Below are 25,672 nucleotides of genomic sequence, written 5' to 3'. Positions count from 1 at the left end.
CTACACATGCAAAGGCATAGATATTTGAGGGAGCCCAGTGTGGTTATGAAGGAGTAGTTCAATCAGGAAAGCTCAAGTTCAGGTGAGGAACAGTCATAAGGATTCATTTACTGTATGTTTACTGTATGTCAGGCGCTATGTCAGATGCTTTTACATCTGTTATCTGATTTTAATCTTCAAAGCAAGTGGATGGTGGAGGCATTATTACCCCCGTTGTGTAAATGAGGAGAGTGAGGGCTTCCCTGGTGGCGCAGTGGTTGAGAGTCCACCGGCCAATGCAGGGGACGCGGGTTCGTGCCCCAGTCCGGGAAGATCCCAAATGCCGCGGAGCAGCTGGGCCTGTGAGCCATGGCCGCTGAGCCTGCGCGTCTGGAGCCTGTGCTCCGCAACAGGAGAGGCCACAGCAGTGAGAGGCCCGCGTACCGCAAAAAAAAAAAGGGAGAGTGAACTAAGGCAGCTTCATTGATGCAGGTGAGGAGGCCCTGCCATACGTGAAGGAGCAGCCAGGAGGCAATCCCAGTTTTGCCTGGTTCTGAAGCCCAGGCTCCTACCCAGGAGGCCAGACAGCCTTGGCTTGTCTGGGGAGAGTGGGGGGAAGGGAGCAGGAAGGGAGGGTTGGGGGAGCCCTTGAGCCATTACTGCCCAGTGGGAAGGGTGCTGCTGCCCCAGCTCTGTCCCCTGACCCCCTGCCTGCCTGCTCCCACCTCCACTTGCCCATCCTCCACACCCCTCGCCTTCAGCCACAGCCTGTCTGGGGCATCTGCTCTCGCTTCTTCTGGGTTCCTGGCACAGGGAGACAACTCTTTTGACTTTGGGTGGAGCACAGGAAGGACCAGATGCCAAGTCAAATACAGTCATAGGAACCTCAGGTTGTTTCTCCAGAGAGTCCGCAGAAGCAGCACGCTGTTGTCACTTCTGTGGCTTGGGAGTTTTCTCGGTAGTGCTGAGTGTCATCCAAACTGTTGCTGTCGAATCATTTAGGAAACCATTCTGCTTTGACTTGACTCTGCTGCTCGCCTCCTCATTCCTCTGTCTCTAAGAGGTTTAAAACAATGGTGGAACGAAGAGACAGGGTGAGAGAGAACTGGCAAGAACTTGGGTTGAGGCCTCGGGGCTCACCATCAACCCTCCAGGAGTTCCTGCATCACACGGAGAATGAAGGAGTCTTAGCCTCTGGCCTTGACTGGGTCAGAAGGCACCATGCAGTGTAAGCTTTTCAGAACTGACAAATTTTGTGACCAGCGACCCACTTTAGAGTGCCTCTCACTCTGAGATTGGCTGCTCCTGGGCAGTGCACATGGGTAGGTTCCAGAAAGCGTATATTTCCAGTGTCGCTGGGGAAGCACTTCAGAAACAGTGGGATAACCATTTTGGAAAGAGCTCTTTTGTGAACTTCCATCTGGAGGTTTGAAATTGGCAGCAGTCTGTTGAGAGTCAAAGGCTCCTTGACAAGAATCACTGAGAACTTGAGCTGCGACCTGGCAGCCCGAAGCAGTGATTGCACATCAGTGTTCGAAAGTGGTGTGAAAAGGGTGAAGGGTGGGCAGTGAGGGTCTTGGCAAACTCTGGGACCCGATGCTTTTTTCATCCTTTGCCCTCTTCCATGCTTTATTGGCTGTTTTCCCTCCAAACTCATCCAGTTGTCAGCTGTGGCCTTTGCATCTCCATTTGCCTTGAGCTTCTCTCAAGATGAGGGTTCCAGAATTTTCTCCTACAAGGGGCCAGGTACTAAACATTTTAGACTTTTTGGACCACACAGTCTATGTTGCAACTACTCTGCCATTGTAGTGGGAAAGGAGCCACAGACCATATGTAAACAAAGGAACGTGTCAGTGTTCCAATAAAACTTTATTAGCAAAAACAGGTGGTAGGCCGCATCGGGTCCACAAGCCACAGTTTGTGCTGGCCTCTGTTCTAGATTTTAATTCTCTCCTTTTTTTTCCTTTCTCTGTTTTGAATCTCAAGAACAGGAGCAAAGTGTTAAAAAGGCAAGCTGTTGGTCAGTGTTACCACTTTGGGACTTGTCTCATTTTTAACATTTCAGAAAGTACATTTTGTTTTGTCTGTATAGGGTTATTTAAATTGAAAGCAGCTGTGAAGGCAAGAATCCTCTCAGGGAGCCTTTGGTATGTCTGCTGCCATGAAATAGTAATTTTTAATGCACTTTTTGTTAAGTAGATACAGAGCTTAGTGGTATATTGCGGAATAACTCAGGGAGAACTTTCTACACCATACAGTGCCAGGCATGGTATAATAAATGCTTCTTGCTGGAATGAACGAACATATGGAGGTGGAAACCATTTAGAAATGATGTCTTTAATCATTTAGAGGTGATTCTGTATTGTATATGGATTCTATATGGTAACATGGCTTCAGTTCCTTAACCCTTCAAGATCTTGATTGCAAAACTTTCCCACAGCACCTGAGATTCCTGGGGACAGCAGAGATAACATGGGAAGGTTTTAGGTAGAGCACAGGTGAGAAACTCTCATGGGTTTGTCCTGTCATTGGAGGCTGGTGACCACCCAAAAGGCCATCCTAAGATCATTCAGCCCCACAGATGCAAAAACGCCCATCTTGGCATCCTTCCCTGTTGACCTGTGGTTATAAGGATGGAGGAAGATTAACAACTAGTGATGAGTTTTTCAGTTCACGGCAGCTGGGCAGAACCACCTGACTCCCTCTCCCCCAGCTTCCATTGAAATGCTCCATGGAAGTGTAAAAGTGTCCAGAAAATAATCATGATAAAATAGCAAAGGGAAAAAATCACATCAGAAAGTCTAATAATGGCATGAGTCCAACTTCATTTAAATATTTATGTATACCAATAGAAACAGTCCTAGGAAGAGATGTATTAAAATGTCAGCAGCGGCTATCTCAGTGCAACAGAATTACAGATGATCTTTTTTTGGTCTCAATTTGAAAAAGTTTTTGTACAATAAAATATGTTGCTTTTTATAGTTTAAAAAGACGCTACTTTAAAAAGAAGGTAAAGAATGGGTATCCCAGCCTACCTTTTGTCTGAGAATAAAAGGGCAGGCTCCCCTATGACAGCCTTCCCATCCACCCTGAAGCACTGGAGCTTTCTAGAGAAAAGCGACTCAGCCACAGGTGGATGCTGGGGGCTTAGACATCTGACAGGCAAGGGCTTTCTCCTCTGTAGCCAGTCAGGGCTGGTGTGATGTGGTCCTGAGGATGGGGCTGCCCATTAGCAATCAGTTGCTTGGCGGTTGCCCCAAATGATCATTTGCTTCTCTTTGGTTCTTCTTCAAAGAGCACGTGGCAATACGTGTTTCCTCTTGGTCTGGCCTTACCCCCTCCTCTTCTCAGCCTCTTATAAAGCACACAAAATTAAATAAGCAAGTGTGTTGACCTTTTATATGTATATTTTAAAAGCAGTTTCTAAAGAGATTGATTTCATTTGGAAAGCATTTCAGAGAAAGGATAGTTTTTTAAAGAAGCATATATTTGAAAGCACAGGTGTTGTGTAGAAATTCATGCTTCTCAAGAGGTGAAGGCCAGGATTCAGGAGGCCTGCTTGAGACACTTGTGACAATGGCTTCATGATTTTATGGGGTTAGCCTCTTATTCCTAGGGCCGAAGCCCTTCCCATTTGCAGGCAGAGCCCACTTTCCACAAAGATAAAGACCTTCTACTTGGTAAGGGGTCCTGGGTCACAGCTTTGCTATTGGTGACATTGGACAAGAGTCCTTCTATGTCTTTCTGCTCCAGCTCAAACCCTACCCATGTCAAAGAGAGGCTAAGAGATTGAGAGTGACATATTCACCAAGGAACTCCAGTCATCCCATTCATCCCATTTTAATAACTACCCCCCCACCCCCAACCCCCACAGACACACTTTCCGGCTGTCCCTTTGCTTCATCTTGGTTTCTTCAGGCCATTGTCAAGGTGGTCTTCCTCTTGCTCTAGCTCCCTAGAGTAGGGAACAGCTGGGCCCTGGGTCTGAGGGATGCCTATGAAGAGTGTTGATGTCTTAGATGTGCACTAACGTTCCACCAAGAGCACAGAGCTTATCGCATCCCACCATGTTTGCTCTCATTTATTATTTTAAAATGCAGCGTGTGAAGAACGTCATAAAATGTAACTCAGCCTTCTCTTTGATGTTATGTTCCAACCCACTATTGGATTCTGTCCTTTCAAAATGAACAGCCAGCCATATTAAAACCCAGTCCTCTTTTTTAACTTTCCATTTTATATTGGAGTATAGTTGATTAACAATGTTGGGTTAGTTTCAGGTGTACAGCAAAGTGATTCAGTTATACATATACATGTATCTATTCTTTTTCAAATTCTTTTCCCATTTAGGTTGTCACATAATATCAAACAGAGCTCCCTGTGCAATACCTTGTTGGTTATCTTTTTTTTTTCTTTTTTTGCGGTACGCGGGCCCCTCACTGTCGTGGTCTCTCCCGTTGCGGAGCACAGGCTCCAGACGCGCAGGCTCAGCAGCCATGGCTCACGGGCCCAGCCGCTCCGCGGCATGTGGGATCTTCCCGGACCGGGGCACGAACCCATGTCCCCTGCATCGGCAGGCGGACTCTCAACCACTGTGCCACCAGGGAAGCCCCAGTTATCTATTTGAAATACAGCAGTGTGTACATGTCAGTCCCCCCGCAAAACCCAGTCCTCTTCTTTTAATAGACTTTGCTTGGATTCTTTTATCTTGTTCTTGGTTCAAGGATCTGTCATAACTTAGAGAATGATCGTGACTTAGTGAGAGTGGATATAAAGTGCTGAGCCTAGTACGTGGCCATATTAAACTGTCAGAAAGTTATATAGATGATATCTGGTCATATACTATATAAATAATGAGTTCTCTAGAGTCTCCTGTAGCACCTTCTCTTCGAGGGGCTCATTTTGGCCAGAAGAGTGCAGTGTGGCACATGTTCCCTCCCCCCAACCCCCTTAACAGTGGCAAAAGCTCTTTGTTAAATGACAGATATTTTTGGAACACATAACTTGATTCAGATGTTTCAGTGTATGCCTAAAATGGCCAGGGCAACAAGGCTACAAGACCATGGTGAAATAGGCCTTCGGCAGTTCGCGATGTGACGAGGGTAGTGCACGTACCCCCGGGGCTGTGTGGTGCTTGGTGTGTGCTGTATGAATAGCTCTGCGTGCTGTGGAGATGGGGGAGTAGGAAACGTTGTGTGTAATTGGAGAGACACCCATGGAAAGTGTCGTGGGGGTGGACCTGCAGAATGGTTCTAGGACTGCGAGACAGAGCTGGGGTCGACCAGCCCTCCCGGAGGAAGGAAGAGCACAGAGAGGCCGAGATGGGAAAGAACAGACATACTGGGGAACAACTAGAGCCAGGTTGCTTTGGGCATAAAGTGTGTGAACAGAAGGATGATAAGTAAGACTGGAGATGCAGGCTGGGTCCAGTCACAAAGGTCTTAAGGGTTTTAAGAGATTGAACTCTATACCATAATAATGACCAACATTTAGTGGACATTTACTATGTACCAGGGGGTCTTAGTCTGTTTGGGCTGCCATAACAAAATTCCACCTACTGGGGGACTTATAAACAACAGAAATTTTTTTCTCAAGGTTCTAGAGGCTGGAAGTCCAAGGTCAGGGAGCCGGCGTGGACAGGCGAGGGCCCTCTTGCAGGTCACAGACTTCTTCTTGTATCTTCACGTGGCAGAGGGGGCAAGGGAGCTCTCAGGCCTCCTTTATAAGGACGTTAATCCCATTCATGAGAGCTCTGCCCTCGAGGCCTAATCCCCCACCAAAGTTTCTGTCATAAATGGATGTTGAATTTTGTCAAATGCTTTTTCTGCATTTATCGATAGTATTTTTATCCTTCATTTTATTAATGTGGTGTAGCACATTAACGGATTTGCAGATGTTGAACCGTCTTTGCACCCCTGGAATAAATGCGACTTGATTATGGTATATGGTTCTATTAATATATTGTTGAAAAGAGTTGGCTAATGTTTTGTTGAGGATCTTTGCATCTGTATTCATCAGTGATACTGGCTTCTGATTTCTGTGGTGGCCTTGTCTGGTTTTGGTATTAAAGGTAATACTGGCCTTGTAAAATGAGATTGGAAGTGTTCTCTCTTCTATTTTTTGGAAGAGTTTGAGAAGGATTGCTATTAATTTTTCTTTAAATGAAGAAAGAAAGACCACTGAAGCCATATGGTCCTGGACTTCTGTTTCTTGGGAAGTTTTTGATTACTGATTCAATCTCTTTACTAGTACTTGGGAAGTTTTTGATTACTGATTCAATCTCTTTACTAGTACTTGGTCTGTTCAGATTTCCTATTTATTTTATGATTTAGTGTGGGTAGGTTGTATGTTTCTAGGAATTTATCCATTTCTTCAAATTGTCCAGTTTGGTGGTGTATAATTGTTCATAGTCTCTTACGATCTGCTGTAATAGGTGTAATACCTCCTTTCATTTCTGATTTTATTTATGGCTCTTTTCTTCACTGAATCTAGCTGAAGATTACTATTTTTTCAGAAAACCAGCTTTTAGTCCTTCTACTAAATTTGGGCTTTATTTTTTCTTTTTCTAGGTCCTTGAGGTGTAAAGTTAGGTTGTTTATCTGAGATCTTTGTTGTTTTATCATGTAGGCATTTATCACTATGAACTTCCCTCTTACAACTGATGTTATTGCCTCCCGCAAGTTATGGTATGTTTTATTTCTTGATTTTCTCTTTTGACCATTTGTTGTTCAGGAGCATGTTTAATCTCCACATATTTTTGAATCTTCCAGTTTTATTCTATAATTGATTTCTACTTTTATACCACTGTGGTCAGAAAAGCTGCTTGATAAGATCTCAGCGTTCTAATTTATTAAGACTTGTTTTGGAACTGAACATATTATCTATCCTGGAGAATGTTTCCTGTGCGTATGAGAAGAATCTGTGTTCTGTTGCTTTTAGATTGAACGTTCTGTAAATGTGAAGTCTATCTGGTCTAACATGTAGTTGAAGTCCAGTGTTTCCTTATTTTTCTGTCTGTATGATCTATTTATTATTGATGGGGGATACTGAAGTCCCCTACTATTATTGTATTGCTGTCTATTTCTCCCTTTAGGTCTGTTAATATTTGCTTTATATATCTAGATGCTCCTATGTTGAGTGCATAAGTATTTACAAATGTTATATCCTCTTGATGAATTAATTGATCCCTTTATCATTATATTAATGACCTTTGTTTCTTATTATAGTTTGTCTTATAGTATAAGTACAGCTACCCCAGCTTGCTTTTGGTTTCCATCTGCATGGAATATCGTTTTCCATTCCTTTACTTTCAGTCTCTGTGTGTCCTTAGAGCTGAAGTGAGTCTCTTTTAGGCAGCATATAGATGGGTCATATTTTATATCCATTCAGCCACTCTGTCTTTATTTATTTACTTATTTATTTATTTTTGGCTGCGTTGGGTTTTCGTTGTTGCACGCGGGCTTTTTCTAGCTGCAGCGAGCGGGGGCTACTCTTCGTTGTGGTGCATGGGCTTCTCATTGCGGTGGCTTCTCTTGTTGTGGAGCATGGGCTCTAGGCGTGCGGGCTTCACTAGTTGTGGCACGCAAGCTTCAGTAGTTGCGGCACATGGTCTTAGTGGCTCCGCGGCGTGTGGGATCTTCCTGGACCAGGGCTCGAACCCATGTCCCCTGCATTGGCAGGCAGATTCTTAATCACTGTGCCACCAGAGAAGTCCTGCCACTCTGTCTTTTGATTGGAGATAGTCCATTTACATTTAATGTAATTATTTATAGGTATGTACTTATTACCATTTTGTTAATTTCTTTCTGGTTGTTATGTAGTTCCTCTGTTCCTTTCTCTTCTCTTGCTCTTTGTTGTTTGATGATTTTCTGTAGTGGTAGAGTCCTTTATCTTTACATTTTGTTTATCTACTATAGGTTTTTGCTTTGTAGTTACCATGAGGTTTATGTAAAACAACTTGCAACAGTCCATTTTAAGTTAATAACTTATTTTGCAATGCTTTTGATGTCACAAATACATTTTTATCTTGTGTATCCACTAACAAATTATATAGTTATTTTTCTACTTTTATCTTTTAACCTTCATACTGGCTTTACAAGTGATTAACCCACTGCCTTTATGACATTAGATTATTCTGAATTTTACTGTATATTTACCTTTACCAGTGAGATGCCTACTTTGTAATGTTTTCTTGTTACGAATTAGCACCTTCTCTATTCAGCTTGAATAACTCCCTTTAACATTTCTTGTAAGGCTGGTCTAGTGGTGATGAAATTCTTTTGCTTTTGCTTGTCTAGAAAATTCTTTCTCTCTCCTTCAGTTCTGAAGGACAGTTTTCCAGGGTAGAGTATTCTCAGTTGGCAGTTTTTTTTTCTTTCAGCTCTTTATATCTGTATATCACGCCACTCCCTCTGACCTGCAAAGTTTCTGCTGAAAAACCTGCTGATAGTCTCGTAGGTTCCCCTTGTACATGTTATTTTTCACTTGTTGCTTTTAAGATTCTCTCCTTGTCTTTAACTGTTGATACTTGAATTACAATGTATCTTGGTGTGGGTCTCTTTGGGTTCATCTTATTTAATGCTCTCTGGGTTTCCTGGATCTGGATCTAGGTTAGAGAAGTTTTCAGCCATTATTTCTTCAATTAAGTTTTCTGCCCCTTTCTCTCGTCCTCTTTAGGGACCCCTTTTGCTTGACGTTGTCTCGTTAGGCTGTCTTCACTCTTCTTCATTCTCTTTTCTTTTTGCTGTTCGGATTGGATGAGTTCCACTGCCCTGTCTTTGAGTTCAGTGATCCTTTTTTTCTGTTTCATCCGGTCTGCTGTTGAACACCTCTACTGTATTTTCCAGTTCAGTTATTCTTCAGCTCTGTCACTTCTATTTGGTACTTTCTTATATTTTTGATCTCTGTTGAAATTCTCATTTTATGCATGCATTTTCCTCCTGAGCTCTGTGAGCATCTTTATCACCATTCTTTTGAGCTCTTTATCAGGTAAATTACTCATCTCCATTTCATTAAGGTCTTTTTCTGAGGTTTGATCTTATTCTTTCCTTTGGAAATATTCCTCTGTTTCTTCATTTTTCCTTGACAGTCTATGGCTTATATGCGTGAGATGAAACAACTACCTCTCCCAGTCTTGAAGGAGTGGCTTTGTGTAGGAGATGAACCTTATCGTTCAACTCTGCCCTAGCTCTTGGATATCTCTCAAACCTTTGTGATTGATTGTCCAAGAAGCCTCCTTTATTCTTAGTGGCTTGCAGTAGTGGAGGGTGTGCCAACACCTGTCAGGGGAGGATTTCAGTCAGCACCTAGATTCAGGCTGATTGGAAGCCAAGCCCTCATGTAGAAGCTTTTACAGGTTGCAAATATCTCTTTTAGGAGAAGACGGGGAGATGGGCATTTCTGTCTGCTCCCTCTGCCTTGAACCCTGTGGTAACAGCCAGTTAAGAACTATTTCTTTGTTTGCTACCGTGCTGATGAACCCATGAACACAAGCCCCGCTGGCCACCAGAGCCACGGTATCAAGGGATGTGTTCTCTGGGTGACAGACACAAAAGCTAGGGCGTCAGACGTGTACACAAGCCCCTTTCTTGGAGGCGCCACAGCCTAGGGTGGAGCAGAGGGAAAGCATGACAGTGGCTCCCGAAGGCCAGAGTCTTTTTTATAACATCTTTATTGGGGTATAATTGCTTTACAATGGTGTGTTAGTTTCTGCTTTATAACAAAGTGAATCAGTTATACATATACATATGTTCCCATATCTCTTCCCTCTTGCGTCTCCCTCCCTCCCACCCTCCCTATCCCACCCCTCCAGGCGGTCACAGAGCACCGAGCCGATATCCCTGTGCTATACGGCTGCTTCCCACTAGCTATCTACCTTATGTTTGTTAGTGTATATATGTCCATGCCTCTCTCTCGCCCTGTCACAGCTCACCCTTTCCCCTCCCCATATCCTCAAGTCCGTTCTCTAGTAGGTCTGTGTCTTTATTCCTGTCTTACCCCTAGGTTCTTCATGACATTTTTTTTTCTTAAATTCCGTATATGTGTGTTAGCATAGGGTATTTGTCTTTCTTTCTGACTTACTTCACTCTGTATGACAGACTCTAGGTCCATCCACCTCATTACAAATAGCTCAGTTTCGTTTCTTTTTATGGCTGAGTAATATTCCATTGTATATATGTGCCACATCATCTTTATCCATTCATCCGATGATGGGCACTTAGGTTGTTTCCATCTCTGGGCTATTGTAAATAGAGCTGCAATGAACATTTTGGTACATGACTTCCAGCAATTCCACTACTGGGCATATACCCTGAGAAAACCATACTTCAAAAAGAGGCCAGAGTCTTCGTCGAGTATTTCAGTTGGCCTTTAGTTGTGTGTTCAATGAGAAGCCTGCCCCTCAGGCCAAAGCTTTCAGATAAGCGAATCGGGTGCTTTTCAGTCGCTGCCTCTGCACTGGGCCTTGGTGCTGGGTAGCCAGGTGAGTCTGTGTGAGCCCTTTAAAAACTGTTCTCAGTTCACTCATAGCCTGTGGGTCTCAGGGAGGCAAGCCCTGGTGGCTTTGAAACCCGGAAGTTTCGGGGGCTCGTCTCTCAGGTGCAGGTCTTAAAAGTTGGGGTGCCAGATGTGGGGTTCAACCCCTTTGCTCCTCGGGGATAAGCTCAGTTGTCAGTTCCCTGTTGACTGCAGGCTGCTGCACCGGGTTTACGATGAGATTGTCTCAGCCTCTCCTACCTGCTTCAATGTGCGTTTTTTTCTCGGTTGCCTGGTAGGTAGGGGCCACTCGTAGTTTTGGGGTTTCTTTCAGGGGAAGATGTTCTGTATGTAGCTGTAGATTCGGTGTGTCCATGGTGGGAGGTGAGCTCAGAGTCCTCTTATGTCACCATCTTGAACTGGAACCGTATTTCTTGTCTTTTTGATGACAGGTGTGAGTGACACCTCATTGTGGGTTTTGTTTGTTTTTTCAGGCAAGGCTTTATTGGGGCCCCTGTTGCGGCAGTGGGGAGTGAGAACAAACAACAGGTTCCCTTGCTTGCCCACGCCCTGAGAGGGGGCGAGCTTGTTCCTTATATGGGGTGAGGGTAGGGGTGTGTCCAGGGGTTGGGCCGAAGGGGTAGCTTAGGTGTTTTGCCCACCCCTTAGGTGGTGTTGTGTGCCGGGGGCATGCGCAGTGCCCTGCTTTTGCTCCGGACCCCCTGCTTTTGCTCCAGGCTCCTCAAAATGGCAGCTGGGTTTTTTTGGTCTCTTTGTATCTTCTGTCTAGAATTTGCCCCAACTGAGCATGCACACAGTAATTTTCAGTCCCATACAGTTTCTTTTAATTTGTCGCTTGAGGAGAGGTGTGTCCAGGTGCAAGCATTGCAGCCCTGCAGCACAGGCTCCCAGGTCCCAGCCTGTCTCCTTCCCCCCCGAGAGACTCGACACATTTATTAAGGGGTAAGAGGCTGAAGGTCTCTTCTTCTGAAAGACCCCAGCCTACCCTAGAGGAGAAGGACCTGACTGTTCCAAGGACCTGTAGGGACCTGGGCCACTTTCCGCTGGAATGGGCTGAATTTCTTGAGCCATCATGAGCCTTACTTCAAACTGTTGGAGCCTAAAAGACACAAACTTAACCAGAAGGTTAAACAAAACAAAGGCTAAAAAGGAGAACAACCATTGCCATTAAAGCGCCTAGAAAGGGAAGGAACCAGGTTAACTTTGGGCTTCCTTGACTGTTGACCACCAGACAAGGAAGGCGATATCACCCCGCCACAATTATGAAGCCACTCTGCCTGAGCTTATATTTCCTTAACATCAACTTTTACCTGTCCTGTTGCACGGATCCAAGTGCAGCGGGAAATACTAGTTACTGCACAAACTCTGCCTTGCTCTGCCAGAAGGTACTCAAGGGCCAGACGATTGTCAAGAACTACATCAGCCAAGGAAACGAGACGTCCCAGGTCCCATTAAGGCTTGAGATAGGAGCCAACCCACTACATCATTTTACTTACCTGTTGATGGTACCTGTCTTTGGAATAGGCATCTCAGATCTTCCGCTAGCTCACAGGTGCATTGTTCTTCTGTTGTGACCCGTGGGGTTTCTGGAAGTAAAAGCTTTAGTCTGGACAGATGAACCCAACGGATACCCCTTGCAGTTTGACAGCAGTGGGGGTGGTTAAAATTACTTTACAGTAATAGTTGGCAATAGTTGGTCTTTGGGGGAGCTCTCTTTCCAGATGTTGAGAAGAACTTGGGTCCCCGGGGTTTATTTGTGAAGGAGCTGCTCCTTCCTCTGTATTTTTAGTGGGAGCTGGCAGTGCCTTGTAGGCATAGTCCTGGATTGCTTTCTGAACTTGTCCTAGAATAACATATCTCAGGGTCTGGTTCACTTCCTCATCCAGTAGAATGTCAGTAGTAAGAAAAGGCCTCCCATAGGTCATTTCAAGGGGACTAAGTTTCAGACCACTCCTGGGGGCTACACGGACCCTGAGGAGAGCAATAAGAGGCAGGTTGGTCCAGGGTGCATGAGTCTCTGGGCAGAGCTTTGCTAAGGTTTTCTTTAACGGATGGTTCATTTTCTCTACCTTCCCTGAAGACTGGGGGTGCCAAGAGGTGTGTAGCTTGTAGTCTAGCCCTAGGGCTGTTGTGAGCCCCTGTGTGATTTTGGCTATAAAAAGAGGGCCCGTTATCACTCTGCAGGGACTTTGGAAGTCCAAACCGAGGAATTCTTTCTTTTAAAAGGGACTTACAGATTTGCAGGGCGTTCTCAGATCGGGTGGGGAAGGCTTTAACCCACCCTGTGAAAGTATCAACAAACACCATAAGATATTTATATCTTGATCGTGGGGGCATTTGGGTGAAATCTAACTGCCAGGCTTCCCCCGGGTATGTCCCTCGGCGTTGAATTGGCCTGAGTAACGAAGGGGGGATTGGATGGGCCTGCGGGTTATTACAGGCGAGGCAAGCGTTCCTTGTTTTATTGTTCTTTCAAGCCCCTTTCCTGAAAAAGCCTTTTGCCTCAAGTCCCATAGTGCATCCCTCCCGTAGTGGGTGGCGTCATGTAAGCTCTTGGTGAGTCTCCATTGTTGGGCTTCAGGGATTAGAAACATCCTCCTTTTGATGCCAGCCTGTGCTTCCCTTCTCAGAGCTCCATTTCTCAGCATTTTCTTATTCCTGGGGGGAGAACTGGGGAAGGCTAGGAGTTCAGGGTGGGGGCCAATCACTAGAGCCTTACCTTGTTCAGGTTCCTGCAGTTGAGCTCCCTGTTTTGCAACTTGATCAGCTTTGCTGTTCCCTTGGCTCGCAAAAGATCACAAAAGATCCATCCCTCTGATGGCCCCTGCAGTGCATTACTGCTACCCGGGTAGGAAGCTACACTGCTTCTAACAAACAGACCAGAATCAGATCTTTATGTTTTATGGGGAACTTCTAGTGGTTAACATTCCTCTTTCTTTCCATCTGGCAACATGAGCATGTAGCACGTGGAACCCATATTTAGAGTCAGTGAAAATAGTTAATTTCTTATCCTTCCCTAATTGCAAAGCTCTCATTAATGCCAGTAAGTCTTGCACAAACCGACACTCCCCGTTAGGCTTCTGTACGGGGAGGTTCGGGGCGCTGCAAGGGGATTGGCAGCGCCTAATGAGTCCGTGTCTCAGGAATCTGCTGAGCAGCGGTTGGATTCCCCTCAGGGCCTCAGGCTTTAAAGGATATTGTCTCTTCCAGGGGTATTTTTCCCCAGGCCTTAACCTTATTTTCATTGGGGGAACACGTTTTGCCCTTCCTGGCACCGAGGTATCCCAAACTGCAGGATCTACCTGTTCTGTAATTTCTTGGGGGATGTCTTGGGGCATATTTTGATGCCCAACAGGTGGGTCATCTGGGACCACTAATAGATGCATTCTCCGTGCGGATTACCTTCTTGGATTCACCCTGACCTAAGAATATACTAGCTCCTAACTTATTTAGCATATCTCTCCCGAGGAAAGGGACAGGGCATTCTGTCATGTACAAAAAGGAGTGAATAATAATAATGGACCCGATTCCACAGGCAAGAGGGGATGGTAAATCGCCTTTCCTTTGGCTGTCCATCGACTCCCATCACAGCACAGTCATGGCTGGAGAGGGGGCCAGCTGGCCAAGTCAGAGCAGAGCAGGCGGCTCCAGCGTCTACAAGAGTTCTCCTACCTGCCACATCGAGGGTGACCCGAGGCTTCGCTGCAGGCACGAGGATGGATCTGGAGCCGGGGAGGCGCTCGGGCGTCCCACAGGAGGGCGCCCAGGACATTCCGCCTCCCAGTGCCCCCCTTTCCGACAAAAGCCACACTGGTTTGGGTCCAAGGGGCTTCTTGGTCTGTCCAGCCTTCTCGGCCCTCCAGGTTCCCCTGGAGGTGGTGGGTGGATCAGAGCAGCCAGAGGCTGCGTTTTCTTTATTTAGCCTCTTATCCTCATTGGCCTCCTCTGTTAAGTCTCGGTTGTTACAGACCTTGAAGGCCTCCTCAGGGTTGACAGCGGGGCTTGGGGCCCAGCCGCAAGCTTCTGGAACTGTCTCCAGATATCAGGAGTAGCCTTGGTGATAAAATGCATGGCCCAGAGTGTCCTCCCTTCTGCGGACTCAGGGTCTGTAATGGTGTCCTTCCTGAATGCCTCTGTCACGCGGCTCAGGAAGCCTGCTGGGCTTTCATCTTTTTCCTGTGTAACCTCTCAGACCATACTGTAATTTACTGGCTTCACCATACACCTTTTCATTCTTTCTGACAGACAAGTAAGCTAATGTCTCATCCTAGCTTGGCCTACACAATCTTCACAGTCCAGCATGGGTCATGTTCTGGGATTGCGTCCCACCTACCTGATAAACTTGGCCATGTGGACTGGTGGCCAGTAGGCCATCTGCGTGTTCCCTGGGCTTTCTCAGTATGCGCTCCTTTTCATCTGGGGTACAACAGTGGGCCAGAATAATCCATGATGTCCTGCCAGGTGAGAGAGAATGTCAATCCCAGCCTGATAAATTCATCCCTAAACTTGTCAGGGTTCTCTGAGAACCTGCCTTATGGGTTTCCTAAGTCTCCCATTGAGAAGGGGCTGTGCACTCTAATGACCCCTCTGTTGCCATCGCTACTTCCCGAAGGGGGGAAAGGTGGGGGCTGACTTTGAACCTGATCCCGGGAAAACTTTGTTTTTTTACGAGAGAGAGAAACCAAGCCCAGTCTTGCATCAACCTACTCTTAATAAAATCCATTTACCTAATTAAATTTAATCCAACCTTAGAAAATCCTGACCAAAGTTCCTAATGTTCCTCTTCCGCAAACCTGCAACTTTCTGTAGCCATACTTTGTCCCTTATTCTTTCCCCATTCAGAAACAGCCAGCTCTAGGACAAAGTCATCCTTTTTCCTTTCAACAAAATATATTCCCGTTCCTTTTACCTTCTTTTCTTAACGCATCCTACTTTCCTTAAGCCACCATGAACTGTCTTTCACGTTAGCATTCCATAAATTGGTAGCGAACATCTCAAGGTGGCACCAAACAGCTTAATTTCTCTCTCACAAGAAGACAAAAGTAGGTAAATTTAGACCTGTTTAGCAATTAATGTTCCAATAGTTTATCTTATTTGAAATGGCCTGCAGATACAATTAATTCCTATCTTAATTACTTTAGCTTCTTAGATGGACGTTTCCAAAACATAATTATTCCTATGTAGCTTAGCAAAAAGTTCTTATCCCAGTTACATTTACTTAAAAATTTAATCATATCAGGTTATTGTCCCTGTTGACAGATTTTTACAACAGGAACAATATGCACTTATTGACTTCCAGTAACCCTAGATACAATGAAAGCATTGTACTTTATGTTGATGACTCCAAAGATGGGTCTGTATTAATTAAACCCATAGCTTAAGCTAGACAAGTTAATTTCTGTAGAAGCAGAGATCTCATAGTTTTCCTGCTTGAATTTAAAATGGCCTTTTTTTTCCCCCCTCAGTCTGGGGGACTACAGATGAATCAGGTAGTTCCTGAGAGCCCAGGCAGAAGAGTTACATTGCAAAGGCAGAGGAGAGAGATGCAAGCCCCCGTCTTTTCTTTTTGTTCTTTGAAATCCCACTAAGTAACCCAAGGCTGGAGTCTCAGGCAATGGGGGCTGTGTTTGTTTGTGTGTGCTCACAATGTCGGCAGTGACTTCCAGGGACAGCTGGACAGACAACAACTACATCACAAAGAAAGCAATCGCAAAACTTAAAGACACAAACAAGAAGTTTTCAGGATTAAGGGGATGGGAGGGTAGGGGTAAGGACCAAGGGAGAAGTAAAGGGAGGAGGGACAGAAAAGACTGAAAATGAGAAAGAGACAGAGAGATTGCCTTTTCAGCCCGCCCCCTGCGGCTGTCTATTCAGGTACCAATCTGCATGCTTCCAGAAAGGGCCAGTGAAGGAGGGAGCACCCTGTCCACTGCCCATTGGGGTGATCAAGCCCGGAAACCAGCCAGTTGCATGTCATCTGTGGGTCCCCGACCCACAGGTGGGACTCTCACCCACGCATGCACCAGTATATAGAAATCTGCCGCTTCAGCTCGTTCCCAACGGGACTTCTCTTGGCGGCAGGAAAATAAAGGTGAGAATATGGGGATGATCGGACTTACAGCCCACTACACGATATGAGGTTTGAACCTCTATCACTCATAAATCTCCAGTCAGGGAGAGCCCGCTGGACCAAGGTCTGCAAGGTGTGAAGGGAGCCTCTCCCTCCTCTGCTTGTCGCCCGTCACGGTGAGCCATTGCCGGCCAGAGGGAGCTGTAGCTTGCCCGACATCCACTCTCTTGGAAGGACAGAAGGAGGAGAGGACAGAGAGAGAAGTAGAGAGATTTCAGGAGAGGGAAAATGGGGAGGGACAAAGGGGAGGGGAGAAGCATTGCCTGAATGAGGGTACTGAGGCCCCTCGGGGGCCAGAAAGGCAGACTTACCAGACGAGGCGATGCTGAAACAAGAGGTTCAGGTGGCCACTTGTCACCCGCGGGGAAGCTGCGTTAGGTGGTCCCGGAGGTGCCCAGATCCTCTCCTGCAGAAGGGACAAGCCCCACGTTGGGCACCACAAAATCTGTTACCAACTAGGGTTCTTGGCCTCCTTAATCAATAGAAATTGATCAGAGGCCAAGTTCAGTCAGGACTTTATTGGGACCCCTGCTGCAGCAGAGCAGGGGTGGGGGGCAGGGAGAACAAACAACAGGTTCCTTTGCTTGCCTGCTCCTCACTGTGGTTTTGATTTGTATTTTCCTGATGACTGGTGAGGTCTAGCACCTTCTCATATACTCGTTGGCCATTTGTATATCTCCTTTGAGGAATATCTGTTGAGGTTCTTTGCCTGAGAGGGGCTGGAGGAAGCTCGCGGACCACTGAAGGGTCCACAGCCAGGACTGATGTGCGTCTTTTTTTCTTATGCTTTAAAATGAACAATCATTTAATGTATTAACATTTTCACTTATAAACATACAATTTGCATATACAGGGAAAAATAGGTTCTGTGGACACAATAGAATACTAGAGACAGGCAAGCAATCAGAAAGACAGGCATGCACAGATGCCATGCGTGGGCAAGACTCCTCCTGGGTCCCTTGGTGGATCCCACAGTTCTCTTAAAGTCACTTTTGTTCATGATGCCATTTTTGTTGGGGGTGGGAAGAGGGATGTCTCATACGGCCATGATGCTAATGTCATTCCTCAACCTTCTTATAGTTGTTTTATGTGTGTGTGTGTGTATAAATAAAATACAATTATAATATATTATTATATATAATATATAAATATACATTTGCACATATGGGAGTGTTTCTATCAGAATGACTAGATCAAAGGGTATAAGCAGTTTTCATTTTGACACAGATTGTTCTTTATAGAAGTTTACACTCTACCCACAGCATATGAGAATGCCTACAAGAGAATGCCTATTTCCCCAAATGCTGATTCTGATTTTACCAAAGGGTAAAATCAAAATTTCATTTTGTTAAAAGAAAAGCCATCCATTGTGGATCTAGTTTGCATTTCTCTTATTAAGTTTTTCATATAAGAGATTAAGAGATACTTGTATGTTACCTTCCTGTAGACTATTCATATTCTTTGTGCATCTTTCTGTTTCAGGTTTTGTTCTCTTACTTCTTGGGTCACCAGAGCTCTGTCCTTCTTGCTAGAGTGACATATTTAGAATATCTTTTTTTTCTGTAAGAAACCAAGGGGGCTTAGGTAAGAAACAAAAACTCAGTTTTTCAAAAGAGACACTCACTTCCAGCCCATCCCACGATGACTAGAAATGTTTCTAGAATGAGGGTATTTGCACCTCAGCACAGGCAAAGCCCTTTTGTGGAAATACGCTGAAGGCCCTCTGTGGATCCAGTTTCGCTTCCAAGTGGGTGATCCTCAAACTTGGGCTTTACTGTAAAATGTTCTAGAGTCAGATTAGAATTGAACAGGCGAAACTGCTGAATGAGAGCAAAAAGTGAAGAGTGACCTGCTCCAACAGGGACTCAATAGGATGCAAATCGGTAGGCACGTAAGAAGACAAAACCATGGAGTATCTTTTGAAAACAAAATTATCTAGGGTACCCAAACACAGAAAGCAAAAGAGGGGGGCTCTGCATTTGGGGTCCACAGGGTGAAAACAAGAAGGGGCATGAGGACTGTCCTTATCCCGGGTTGGGGCCATTGGTGACATCGGGGTCTGTGTTGCTGGGCTGGCAGCACCAGGAAGCTTACCTGGGGAGGTTTTCTGAAACTCACCTGCGTCTCCTGGTGTTTCCTCCCCAGCTTATGTGTTAGGGTACCCAAACACAGAAAGCAAAAGAGGGGGGCTCTGCATTTGGGGTCCACAGGGCGAAAACAAGAAGGGGGCATGAGGACTGTCCTTATCCCGGGTTGGGGCCATTGGTGACATCGGGGTCTGTGTTGCCGGGCTGGCAGCACCAGGAAGCTTACCTGGGGAGGTTTTCTGAAACTCACCTGCGTCTCCTGGTGTTTCCTCCCCAGCTTATGTGTTCCTCGGTGCAGAAGGCCCTGTTTGAGGAGGAGGACCACGTCAAGAAGCTGCAGCAGAAGGTGGCCACCCTAGAGAAGCGGAACAAGCAGCTGCGGGACCGGGTGAAGAAGGTCAAGCGGTCCCTGCGGCAGGCGCGGAAGAATGGCCGCCACCTGGAGCTGCTGAACCAGAAGCTGAGCGAGAAGCTGGCGGCCGCGGCAGGCGCGCTCCCGCACATCAACGCGCTGGGCCGCGAGCCCGCGGGCGCCGCCTACCTGCGGGGGTAGCAGGGATGGAGCCTTGGCCTCACCTGGTACCCGCTGAGGCCTCTCACGGGGAGTGGAAAAGGACACTGGGTTTAGACATGCACATAGCTCAAGAACTCTTGTAGATGATGATATTTTTACTGTGCATTGGGTAGCGTCTAGTTGGTTTACAGGGCAAGTCTCCTATCTCCTTGGCTGCCGGCCTCCTGCCCTTCCCTTGTCCCAGACCCAGTGCTCTGATGCCAGCAGTGCCCTATGCTTGCCTGGGGCCTGTCCCTGGCTTCCAGGAGCAGCTTGGAAAAAGTGCACTTATTAGGGAAAGAACATTTTAGAATCTCTAGAGGTACAGAACTCAAGGGGTTCAGCCTCCATTTCCGAAGAAAGGGAGTGTGGTCCCAGCTCTCAGCAGCAGGACAACCGTTGGTTTGAAGGAATGATAGGTCGTGGAATCTTCTGGTGTCATTAAGACTTACAGAGCTCATCACAAGTCAGGGAGTGGAGCTAGAGGTGGCAGGTAATTAAGAAGAATTATACCTGATTTCCAACCTCAGCTATCCAGAGTTACAGAGGTTTCCCATGGGCCACTTTAAAGGGGAATTGCCTTTATGGTCCTGTCCTGTTTCATGAAAGCACATTTCTAAGTTGGAGGAGCTCGAACAGTATCTCAGCCCCTACTAAATTCTGACTTACTGTTTGCTCAGTGATTACTTCCAACTTCTCTGAATTCAAGGTGAGCTGACCCAGTATGTTGTGAATTTCTGTTGTGCAAAGACACCTCCTTACCTACTGGGGTCTGGGGACCTTGCCTCGTTGCTCTGCTCCCAAAAGGGCTTGTTGAGGGCGTTCCGATCTTGGCTTCTTTATGCAAATGCTTTGCACCCACCTGGACTGTCCAGACAGACCCTGGGAGTAGTGTTTGCACATCAGCCCGCTTCTCACTGCATTAGATCCTCTGTACGATCGCTTCACCTTCTTTGGGAAGAAACCTCTAGAGAGAGTATTGCAAGTAAAAGATATTCACAATACCTAACACCTGAGCCCTTCACTTAGCCACATGTGATCGCGTCCCAGCTGTGTGACTAAGAAGCGCCCATCCCTTGGTTAGCTTCTGATGATGGTTCTCCAAACCAACCAGTGTCCCTTCCCCGCTGTTTTAGGTAGAAGCTGCCCCTTTACCACCCCAGATACAGGAGGGCCCGACAATGCCGTCCTCTCCATTGAAAATGGCAGTTAGGGTCAGATTTCCATCCCCTGCCTTTAGAAAAACTATGTCCTTCTTGCTCTGGCAGCGTGCCTGGGGCATGAGCCTTGTAACACTTGGGTCTTGATGGTAGGTGATGGCCTCAGAGGAGAAGCCAACGCCCTGGACTGCACAGCATGGGGACTTTTGCTCAAGGGCTCTTTACCGCTAAGCTTCTGCCAGCACTGTATCAGCTGTAATCTTCATGGTCTGGTACAATAGAAGGCACGTCTTGTGGTTTATTCTTCCCAGGGACGTTTCATTGCAGCAGTTTTGCTGCCACCCAAGGGAATGACAAGCCTAACGGTGATTTACAGCCAGCGTTTGGGGAACTGTGGAAGCTGGATCTCTTCGGATGCATTATGTTCTGCCTTTTCAATAAACGTGAGCCAATAGTTCAGCCACAGCAGCAAAGCAATGCGTGTATCTTTGGGAGCAGGGGGCCTGCAGGATTTCCAGCTTTGGCCTGAAAAGGCCATTTAGATCCTCCGGGGGAAGCATCTGTGGGTCACACCTGAGGCATTTAGGAGATTGAGCTGAAGCCGCCTCTGCTTTCCCCGCTGGGATGAGGCTAACCCTGTCTCTCCCCGGGTTCCCATCTCTCAACACACCTGCAGACAAGCAGTGTTATCCTGACCTCACCTCACGAGGGACACGCAGCTTCATTAATCAGTGTCTTCAAAGGTACATTAGGATCTGTGCCAACAGGAACTCCCAGGTCCCCATTATCTGCTACGTCGTCATCTTGCGGCAGGCCTCGCCACCCGCTCGTTGTACTAGTAGGAGTTGTTCATGCAAGAAAAACCCAAGAATTGCTCAGAACTTGACACACATTGGCCGACCTGTCGTAGCACTCTCTCTGAGCTGTGGGCCATGGTTGAGTTCCACTCAGCGGTTCAAGGAGGCTAAGTGACTTTGCCAAAGTCACATAATAAGCAAGAGGCTGACAGAATCTAGCATCGTTAAATCAGGTTCCCAGGAGTTACAAACTGGTGGCATGTGGGCCACACCTCATGTGGGGATGAGGTTTCTGTGTTTGAATGTCAACCTTCACTGGACTACGGTTCAGGCCGCTGTCTCTGCTACTATCGCACCCACCCCCGTTTGGGTTTCTTTGGGGTTTTTTGTTTCTTTTTTAACACACATCACGCATTTGCGGTACCTGCCTGGCAGCAGAAGTTAACAGGGATTCCCGCTTCTGTGGTGCAAATCCTCACCTTCCTTTGGGGAGAGAGAACGCAAAATCCAATCACAGCGACTGTGGATCAGCTGTTGGCTCAGCAACGTCCACATTCTATGATCGTTAAAAAAAGAACAAAACTAAGCACACAGAATGCTTTAGGCTCTCGCACACACATCCCACTTAATAGTCCTAACAATTTCATGATAGCGATTCTGATCGCCATTTTCCAAGAGGAATCTGGGGCTTCAAGAGATTAACCTGCCCCGTGTACACAACTAGGACAGGTGGCCAGTCAGACCTCCAACCCTATCTTCTTTTCTCTTTGCACGAGCTCACCTGTAGAATGGGGACAATCACTCCTACTGTAAAGGCTGTGAGGAGATGCTTAGCATGATACCTGACACCCCACACGTACTCAATAATATTACTCACAATAATCATCTACATTATAGTGATAAATACTCACCGGAAAGGCCCAATGCATGTCAGAAATAAGAGTGTCTGGTGGGATTCCATGTCATTTTCCCGTCCAATTGCCATACAATACTCCAGCTCCTTCCATTTTCCTTAGTTCTGAACTACCTCCTTTTCTTTCACATTCAGTAGTGGGTTGTTCCTGCAAATTTACCAAGAAAATATAGTCCATCAGAAATGTGTTTGCTCACCTTCTCAGGGTCGAATTAAAAAATGCACAGCCTAGGGCTTCCCGGGTGGCGCAGTGGTTGAGAGTCCGCCTGCCGATGCAGGGGACGCGGGTTCGTGCCCCGGTCCGGGAAGATCCCACATGCCGCGGAGCGGCTGGGCCCATGAGCCATGGCCGCTGAGCCTGCGCGTCTGGAGCCTGTGCTCTGCAACGAGAGAGGCCACAACAGTGAGAGGCCCGCGTACCGCAAAAAAAAAAAAAAGCTAAAGGTTGAGCATTGCGTTTTACTCGGTGGACATACTGAGGACTTCAGCCCGGGAGGTGCCTCTCAGGTCGCTCTGAAGAGGTGAGCGAGGAGACAGGGTACGCGGGAGCTTTTGCAGAAACAAAGCAAAACACAACCAGATAAAACACTGAAAGATGGCGGTCAATTAAAGGAAAAAAAAAGACATTGCAAGTTAACGAATTTTCTACATATGGGAAGATGCGAGAGTCTGGGCTTCTTGAAGTCATTCCTTTGATATGCACCTTAACTAGCTAGGGCCAGTGTCCTGTGAATCCCCTCAGGGTGCACAGTCAGCGCCGCTGCAGTGGCTGCTAGCTTGATGGCCGCAACATCCTTTGTTTACTGATATGGCAGAGGACATTCTTCATCCATACTAGCTTGTCACTCACACTGTCTAGTTTGCCCCCCTTCTCTCCTCCCTTCCAACTCAAAGGAAGGCTCATCTCTCTGGGCCACATCCAGGGTCAAACCCCTGCCCTGTTATCCTGAGTTCATATCGCTCCTCTCAAAACCTGGCTCCACCAATGTTCCCTCTTTTATCATAAATCTTTTCTTCGTTGGGGAATCCTGCCCTTATCCTCCAGCCATGCTCAGATTTATCCATCCCAGGAAAAAACAAAACAGTTTAGAAAGTATTGAAGCTGTGTTTAAAGATGGTGACACAGAAGGCTCCTGGACGCCCCCTCCTCCAACGGACACACCTAGTGAACAGCTACACAAAGAGCAACTCCCTCTGAAAGAAACTCAAACTGGCTAAGGACCTCTTATACAATGAGGGACCAAGAAAACACCTACGTCTTTCCTATGTATGAGTAGGAAAGGCTGAGACATGCTGTTGCCATAAACCCCAGCCCTGGCACAGACTGTACAGTTTGTGGAAGGAAATCCCCGAATGCTAGCTTCTCCTTGAGGGGTGAAGGGTTTGGACCCCACATCTACATCCCCCAGGTTTTAAGACTCCTACCCGAGGGGTGGGCCTCCAAACACCTAGCTCTGAAAGCCAATGGGGTTTGCGTCCATGAGATCCACAGACTATAGCAAAAGAAGAAGCAGTTGTTAAAGGGCACAAGCACTCACTTCAGCCATCACCTCGGGGTCAGTGCAGAGGGAGCAGGGAAAAAACGCTCACCTCCCAGTCTTTCCCTGAATGGGGTCTACTTGGATACTTTAAAAGCTGCTGCCTGGGGGTCAGGCTTCTAATTGAGCCCATATCTAGGGGCTGACTGCCATCCTCCCCAAAGACCAGGGAAGCCAGTGGACACCACCCCTGTCCTCTCTCTCTGACCTGCTCCAAGTTGCCAGAATGTCCCTGAAAGAAACTTGTACACAAGTCTGCACCCCAGCCTTTGTGGCTGCTGGTAGCTGATGGGTCCCCAGATCACCTGGCTCTGACAGTCACCAGTGCTTCCATTTACAAGTCCCACAGGACTACAGAAAACAGAGGCAGTTTTAAACTGGCCATCGCCCCAGGGATCAGCATAGAAGGAGCAAACAGAAATGCCCAGTCTCCCAGTCTTTCCCTGAAAGGGGTCTCTTTGCATACTTCAAAAGCTTCCGCCTGAGGGTCAGCCTTCTAATGTACTATGCACCTAGGGCCTGATTCCCTGATCCTCTCCGAAGACCAGGGAAGCCCGAAGACACCTCTTCCTCCCTCTTTTTCTAGCCTGCTCCAGGCTGCTAGTTATCTCCCTGGAAGGAACTTGTATACATATCTGTGCCCCAGCTTTTGTGGCTGCCACCTCAGGGGCAGGCACCCAAATTGCTTGGTTCTGATAGCAAACAGGACTTACATTCATGTAGCAAACAAAGAAGTTCTTAAAAGGCTCAAGAGCACACCCTGGCCACAAAGCTATATACCTGGGCCCAGTGCAGAGGGAGTAGGCAAAAACACCCAGCTCCCATTTCTTTCTGGAAGATGCCTATCTACATACTTTCCCAGCTGCTGCCTGAGGGCCCAGCTACCAACCAGCCTTCACGTAGGTGCTGTGATCATTTCCTTTGGAACCCTGTCAAGTTGGCACACCTTCAACTACTGGGAGGTACTAGGAACAAAAAACGTGGCTTGGACAATCACAAAGGTTACAGGAGCATGAGCCAGCCCAATAGATAAGGTTCATCTCCTACACAAGACCACTCTAGCAAGACTGGGAGAGGAGACTGCTTTATCTAATGTGCAAAAACAAACACAGAGTCATGGAAAATGAAGAAACAGAAGAATATATTCCAAACTAGAGACCAAGACAAAACTCCAGACACAGATCTTAATAAAACAGAGGTTAGTAAGTTATCTAACAGACTTCAACTAACAGACATAAAGATGCTCAGTGTGGTCAGAAGCATCTTTGCTCCATCATCATTTGCATGAACAAAGTGAGAATTTCAACAAAGAGATAGAAAATATTAAAGAGTACCCATCAGATCACAAGGCTGAAGAGTATAAGTGAACTGAAAAATTCAATAGAGGGTTTCAACAGCAGACTAGATCAATCATAAAGATCCATAAACTTGAGATAAGGCAGTAGAATTCATCTAATCACAGGAGCAAAAGACAAAAGATTGAAGAGAACTTAAGGGATTTATGGGACACTATCAAACAGACCAATATACACATTTATAGGGGTGCCAGAAGAAGAGAAGGAGAAAGGGCAGAAAGCTAATTCAAAGAAATAATGGCTGAAACTTCCCTAACCTGGAGGAAGAAACAGGCATCGAGATCCAGGAAGCCCAGATTTTCAAAAAGGATGAATACAAAGAGACTCACGCTGAGACACATTATAATTAAACTATCAAAAGATAAAGACAAGGAGAATCTTAAAAGCAGCAAGAGAAAAACAACTTGTTATATACAAGAGAACACACACAAAATTATCAGATTATTTTAGCAGAAACTTTGCAGGCCAGAAGGGACTGGGATATGTATTCAAACTCCTGAAAAAAAAAAATCTACCAACCAAGAATAACCTACCCAGCAAAGTTGTCCTTCAGATTTGAAGGAGAACATATTATATATACAAAACCCTAAAGACTCCACCAGAAAAAGCTCTTAGAACTAATAAACACATTTAGTAAAGTTGCAGAATGCAAAATCTATATACACAACA

At 46.3% G+C, this 25,672-nt stretch overlaps 1 protein-coding gene across 1 annotated transcript in view; it reads left to right on the top strand.

Moving 5' to 3' along the window:
- The window catches only part of LOC132419882 (coiled-coil domain-containing protein 3), a 101,819-nt gene extending 80,960 nt beyond the window's left edge, over positions 1–20,859 (top strand). The window contains exon 3 of the mRNA XM_060003759.1: positions 18,965–20,859. Coding sequence (XP_059859742.1) covers positions 18,965–19,240 — 276 coding nt within the window. The 3' untranslated portion in view covers positions 19,241–20,859. The remainder of the gene's footprint in view (positions 1–18,964) is intronic.
- Positions 20,860–25,672: the final 4,813 nt, after the last annotated feature.

The sequence above is a fragment of the Delphinus delphis genome, chromosome 2 (genome assembly GCF_949987515.2).
Source record: "Delphinus delphis chromosome 2, mDelDel1.2, whole genome shotgun sequence".
NCBI classification, from domain to species: Eukaryota; Metazoa; Chordata; class Mammalia; order Artiodactyla; family Delphinidae; genus Delphinus; species Delphinus delphis.
Note: the sequence above shows the minus strand (reverse complement) of the source record. Positions and strands in the feature narration are given on the sequence as shown.